This window comes from Zea mays, chromosome 4 (genome assembly GCF_902167145.1).
Source record: "Zea mays cultivar B73 chromosome 4, Zm-B73-REFERENCE-NAM-5.0, whole genome shotgun sequence".
Classification (NCBI taxonomy): Eukaryota; Viridiplantae; Streptophyta; class Magnoliopsida; order Poales; family Poaceae; genus Zea; species Zea mays.
Window position 1 is genome coordinate 168,462,186 of NC_050099.1, and position 6,495 is coordinate 168,468,680.

Genomic DNA, 6,495 nt, shown 5'->3' on the forward strand with positions numbered 1-6,495 from the left:
AAATAACTGATGCTTGGCTGATGCAGGCCCGCGGGTTTCGTTTAAGATCTGACAATTATCTTTTAAACTCCTATGTAGCTTGCTCTTAGTCCATCTTGAAGAACTGATACCTGATAGTTCCTGTTTTCTACTTTGCAGGATGAATCCCATGACGTTTTGAAGTAGCAGCAGCAGCTACGGGAGCTTGCAATGCTTAATGGCAGTATCCGGTTCAGCGTCCCCTTTCCACAACAGTCTGAGAGCTAAGAGAAGGGGGTAATGGACAAAGTTGAAGCATGATGAAGGGAGAACCAAATCATCTGTTCTGAGATCGATCCTGTGTACACATGGGGGTGGGGGGTTGCCTTGCTGGCTACTGGATTTATAATTATATACGTAACAGAAGGCCAGGCTCGCACCTAGCGTAAAACGACTCCATGGTTGGACTGAATCTACATTACACACATACATATAAGCTCTGGGTTGTTCAATCTCAACGCACAGCTATCCTTCATCGAAGGTTTACTTGTTTCTAGCATCTAGATGAAATTTGCGGCCGAGAGCCTGGACTGCAGTCTGATTTGGCATACAAGTATCTGAGGCTTTGGCGGCAAGGTCAAAGCACCTGAAATTGAAGCAAGCAATAACGAGTAAACATGCAAGTATTCAGCAATTATACGTGATTAATTCCTACTCCGTGCCTAATAAGAGAGTAAATTACCATGTTACTGGAGAAATCAAATCTGTCCAGTAAGATCTGCCAAGATAAGATAGCCGATCCATTTATTTAAAGAGTTTTCTCAGCCCGTTGAAAAGTGACAGAGCTCTAAGTTCGCCGCCTCTCATGTCCCTCAATCTTCTACGCAATATCTGGGCGGGCGGTACAGTTGGAGGAAATGTAGAAGGTTAGGAACCGAAACATGATGCATAATTGCATATGCAAAATCAATAACTATGCAAGATTTACTGACTTACATATTGTGTGCGATACAGGATTCTCCGTTCACTGATGCACAGATCTCTTGCTAGCTGTTTTAGCAGTAATGTTCTGTTGGCTTGCTTTGCATTCATTGGAACTTCTGGAGAGCCAGCGCCACCCTGAAACATTATCGGTTCACTCTGAAAACTGATCACGGTGATTTGTGTACAAAAGCATTTATCAAAGGATGACAGGATCAAATGATGATGACGATGATGATGATGATAGGATAACAGATTGTCAAGATCTTATGAGAGGTTGTAGTGCGCAAGAGATGGCATGGAAAGGATGTCACCTCTAAGTACTTTGTATATTTTTCTATATTAGATTCACAGCAGTCCAAGATAAACTGAAGGGCCTGTTCTTCCAGGTCAGGATAATTCAATCCAGGTTTGGATGAAGTTTTATTAGATGCAGCAGCAGCCATCTGCAAGGATAATTTGGCAGATGTTATTACTAAGTGACACAAGCTCAAATTATATTGAATTTCCTTCTAACTATAGCACTGTTGACAATTTAAAACCATATCAGTTTCAAACTAACAGCCACAAACCTCCTCAAAGCATTGACTCATGTCAGGTGGACTGACCACAAGGAAGGCATAAGCCATCAGCTCAACTGGCCATCCTGTGACCCGCAAAGGGAAACTTTCAGATCTGTAAATGGTTATCAGATCCACTTTTGTCAATACAACTACGCAAATCTGATAATATCAGAAATATACATTGTAAAATCATCACATGGAATTCAAATAAACAGAGAATGATGTACATGATGCTGAGCTGATAGTAGGTTCAGTTTCCCCCAAACAAAATTAGATGGCATAAGCTGGCTTATTCTGGTAAAAGAACTGGTTTCTGTCTCAATAAAATGCATTTTACATCTACTATGCAATCATGATTTTCGTAATCTATTCTGAGTACTATATTTTTGTATTCTATTCTGAATACTATGTCGAAGTAACAATAAGAAATCAGTGATGTTTGAGGACTGTTCTAATCCAACAAATGGTCATTTAGCATGGTTACAATATAGAAAACGAAAAAACAGTTCAAGAAATATGTTTTATATTGATAGAAATGATATTATCATGTTCCACATGAAGAGGGTAAAATATCACCTGATGAGTATAATGAGAACTTACTCTGACAAACCATTTCGCTTCAGTGCTTGTAATTTCTCTTTATAGCAATTATCAGACTTATCAAGAGACACCAACAGTTCAACTGAATCATTTGGATTTGTTCCCTCTTTTGGAACAAAACCATATGAAAGCAATAGCTCACCACTGGATTTCTTCCCATAAGATATAAATACCTTAAGACAATAAATCAAAACATGTAGTTTAACAGACAAAACAATGCCAGTTACCCCCAGACTTAGAACATACAAAAAGAAATTAGGTCAAAACCAAACAAATTTCATGTAACTACAGTACCAATTAAAGGATGGCTACAAATACAGTTTTGTTCATGTAGCCCTGCTGGAGCCAACTATGTGATTTATGTACTAAAAATGGACATAGTCCTAAGGTTTAGTTCAACTGATAGGGCCTGTTTGGAACAAAGAAATTGAAAACAGCGGGATAGGACGGGAACACAAGAAAGGAATATGAGTGCACGCGCAAAACACAGAAATAGAAAATCGCAGGGAAAAGAAATCAGGAATGGTGTTTGGAACACTCAAATTGGGGGGGGGGGGGGGGGGGGGGGGGGGCTCTCCTTCCTGGTACAGGTTCTTATTGCTATGCCTAGGGTGCGTCTCCCACCTGTGGTCGTTTTTCTCATGTGAAGAAAAAACATCAAATAAACACTGCCTGAGTTTGCATCTTTTACTTAGCCCACATAATCTGTGGGTCCCAAAATCAATTGCAGTAGGTAATAGCTCGCTCGTCCTCTTTCTCATTCTTATCCAGTCACTCTCATCTCCTTCCTCTGGATCTATCACTCCCTGCTACTTCTCTCTCCATTGTTCTAATCTGATCATCTTTGTGAAGAAACACTGAAACAGTGCAACTCACTGCAAGTGGCAACAGGTGGACCATGATGGGAAGGCATGATCATTTGACGGATGCAGGACCGCATAAAAAGGGTGGCACCTCACCGCATTGGAACACTACAACAGCAATGGCCGATAGAGGTCAGGCATGGAACAGGAACAGTAGCTGCCTATGGCTGTATGGCACCTCACTGCAGTTTTATGTGTCCGTTGACACATGTTTCATTAAGGCAAGCAACCCACCAGCCCCAAAAACGAGCAGCATTGCAATTGGAAGCAAGGCGATCACACTCACACCCACCACTCTTAGATAAGCAACATTAGTCTGTGGGGTGCTATATGTGCTACATTGGTACTTGTTTTTGTGACTTGGGAGATCAAATCAAAGCATGCCTAGTTAACTGCTCACGCGACTACAATGTGCCACAGCACTTCACTCGGACACATTCATCCTCACCTGTCACCTCAGGCCGTGCGCGCACTGGGAAATGTTCTCGCTTTGCTTCCCACTTTGAAGCTGACAGGCGACTTGAAGGTTTCTCAGAACCTGGTAGACGCCGCAGCATGTGGAAGAGGCGGCGCATAGGGGGGCCCAATGCCCCCACTGCAGTATTCAATAAGAAATGGATGGTTGTATCCTCCATTCCAAATGCACATGAACTATATTTCCTCTGTTTTCTTATTCCTATGCTTTTCATTTGAAGTTACTCCAACCCAAACAGGCCCTTGATGCCTATTGCTAGGGAACAGTAAGCCCGACACACTAATGAGACACTGATTACATTTCAGAGTAAATAAACATGCCACCCGGAATTTCATATTCGGCACTGCCACACCAGTATTGTTAATTAATTCGATTGATAGATAATTTAGAATAGAACTAGAGGAATAAATGAAATTGTTACCTGCTCACCTGGTTGATATGAGCGGTCAGTGGTGAAAACTATTCCTCGCGATGACTTATCGAAATCCAAGAATGTTTCCACCTGGAACAATTAATCATCAAGAAGTAAATCCAAGCAACATTGTAATGTTAGGAAGACATGAGAATTTAAAATGGAAAATTTGGGGATAAGAATGCTTAAGCAAAATTTGAGCACTATTGAGGATGGTTCTTTGTAAAATAAAATAAAATGTGGTACCTCGGGGCTATGATTAAGCATATCTGCCCAAGGAACTAGTGCAACCCTTCCATCCATTGATGGCAAGCGAACCTGCAGAATAGACCAATGCACATCCTTGGTTAGCATTGGTTTGGAGCCTCCCAGACAACCTGCCGCCCAGGCAGCGATCCTGGCCCCAGGTAATCCAAATCGGACGCCTGGAGTTGCAGTTCCTGCCAGCCAATGTTGCCTGGAGGCCAACCAAACCGTGCAATAATGGCAGCAATAGTAACCAGTAAGCAAAAGAATTCATACTAATCATGCAAAGGGATATTAGAGATCTACAAGTAAAACAAGCTTTACATCATATTTACTAAATCCAGTCTTACCAGGCGTGAGAACAGAATCCCAAAGGACCATAGAAATGTCTCTATGTTATACACCTAAAATAAGAAAAATGAGTGATCATGTTAAAATACAAATGAATTAGTAGTAAATTATCATAATCGACATTCATAGTGTAATCAAATTAAAATATGCAGTTACAAACATGTGACTCAATCCACACAACATTATATTGATACTCAACTAAAAAACTAATATAATCTTCATCTTCAGATATAATTAATATAACCTCAAGATTAGAAATTTTTTGAATATATGCTCTTTGCAAAGGATTGAAGCTGGATAAGTATTGTTGTACTCATATGTGTACACAAAGAGTACAGCAGTACCAATGTTGACAAAACACACCTCTTCAGGGAACAAATCTGGATGCCTGGAAAATATACGGTCTCGAAGGTCGTTGTATCTACCAAAATGAACAGAGCACAATCCCAATGTGAGTTTCGACTGTTAGGGGTTAATTTGCTAAACAAACATCAGTAGATGTATTGGTAGACAATCTTACGTCCCAATCACATCAGTTATCCTCTGAATTGCACGTTTCCTGATTGGTGAGGCCACTAAGTATGCATCTAGCTCTGCACGAGTCCTGCAATAACACATGAAGGCTGTACAACACTGAGAATGCTATCCCATGACCATGCCACCCCTCTCAATATAGCAATACGCCTACTACAATCCCCGGCCATACCAGTATAAAAGCGAGTAAGGCTGCCTCGGCAACGCTGCTATGTAGCTGATCCACCTCGACGAGCCCTCTAAACTGGCTTCACTTATGAGGTAAGTAGCGATAAGCGGCCAGTCCGGCACGGAGTTCCTTTTCATCACATCTCCCACCTCAGGGCGACCCCACTCCTAATAATATATATACAAAGCACAGTAGAGTGCCAATTGTAAAATCATTTCTTAGCAAAAGATAAACAGCATCTCTGCCGTTAGTGAGAGCCTAGGACTTATTACTGAATCGGCGGTGATGACGAGGGAAGGGGGCACGAAGAGCAGCTTCTCCCCCTTGCGTATGTTCTTGAGGGCGACGAGGCCGCGCTCGCCGATGTCCACGCGTTGGATGGCCAAGCGTTGCTCCGGTAGGCCCGAGTCTATGAGCCACCGCTCCAACGATGCCGCGCTCTCCAGGGACTCGATCTCGCAGCCCCACGGGACGCCCGCGGCGATCTCCCGCTGGGCCGGCGCGGATGCGGACGCCGCTGAGGCCCGGACAGGAGCGCAGCCGCGAGTGCGGGAGGAGGAGGAATACGAGTGTGGAAGCGGACGGAGATGGCGGGGAGCGCGCAGCGGTGGCCGGAACTGCGAGTGGAGCGCGGTGGTGGAGGAGGTAGCCATGGCGAAACTGACGTGGTCAGTGTGTACTGTGTAGGCACCGGCGCGGGGGCTTATCCGCTAGTCCCCGTGGCGGGCTTGGCATCTTTATTCGTGGATTTTCCATGCTGGGCCTATAGATTAGTGGGCTAGCGTCCTTTTATTTGGTGATGGTGTGTTGGTTATGGGCCAAGATGCGGTGTTCCTGGAAAAAGACATAGCCCCTTTGTCATGTGTCCTTACTTTATTATCTACTGTATTTTATAATCAGATGTCATTGCTAAGATGGTTAATAGTTTTTTGTTGATAAATAAAAATTAGTTAATTAAAAAATAGCTTCTGTCTATTATATCACTTATATTTGAGTATAAATTTTGAATGTTTAAATGCATAGCATAGTACTAGATGGAGTGGGGACTGTTTCTAGTGATTTTCTTTTAGGGTCAGACGGGTCAGACAAAAAGTTCGTTGAGCTAGCTCCGTGGCTCACTAAAAAAATCTCTAATTAATTTAATGTTTTTTTAAATAAAAGTAAGTTGATTGACTTTTGACTACGGGAATCGGCAAAGCCTTCGTCTATTTTGGACGGTCCTTCCGTCATGTAGTATTCGCTTGGTTGGAGTAGACTTCGCTTTTTATCCGTCATGATTTATCTTGTTCTCATTATAAATGAGTCGAGCGAGGGGGCAGTCAGCCTTCGCCCCAATAATATTG

At 42.7% G+C, this 6,495-nt stretch overlaps 1 protein-coding gene across 1 annotated transcript; it reads right to left on the reverse strand.

Moving 5' to 3' along the window:
- Window positions 1-260: 260 nt before the first annotated feature.
- On the reverse strand, window positions 261-5,825 carry LOC100272441 (Rubisco methyltransferase family protein). The gene is made up of 13 exons (NM_001146915.1): window positions 5,425-5,825; window positions 5,156-5,319; window positions 4,970-5,053; window positions 4,813-4,870; window positions 4,449-4,502; window positions 4,099-4,170; window positions 3,862-3,942; window positions 2,103-2,275; window positions 1,512-1,614; window positions 1,254-1,385; window positions 955-1,077; window positions 701-849; window positions 261-604 (listed from the first exon to the last, which is right to left on the reverse strand). Exons 1-12 carry the CDS (start codon window positions 5,803-5,805, stop codon window positions 763-765), a joined length of 1,512 nt encoding a protein of 503 aa, NP_001140387.1. The 5' UTR covers window positions 5,806-5,825; the 3' UTR covers window positions 261-604; window positions 701-762.
- Between the last annotated feature and the right edge of the window lie 670 nt (window positions 5,826-6,495).

What these genes read in the sequence shown, in the direction of transcription:
- LOC100272441 (NM_001146915.1), bottom strand. Translation starts at nt 5,805, where the DNA reads ATGGCTACCTCCTCCACCACCGCGCTCCACTCGCAGTTCCGGCCACCG. An exon ending in CAGATTTGTTCCCTGAAGAG is followed by an intron (nt 4,503 to 4,812) that starts GTGTGTTTTGTC and finishes TTCTTATTTTAG; the next exon opens with GTGTATAACATAGAGACATT. An exon ending in AATATACAAAGTACTTAGAG is followed by an intron (nt 1,078 to 1,253) that starts GTGACATCCTTT and finishes ATAATGTTTCAG; the next exon opens with GGTGGCGCTGGCTCTCCAGA.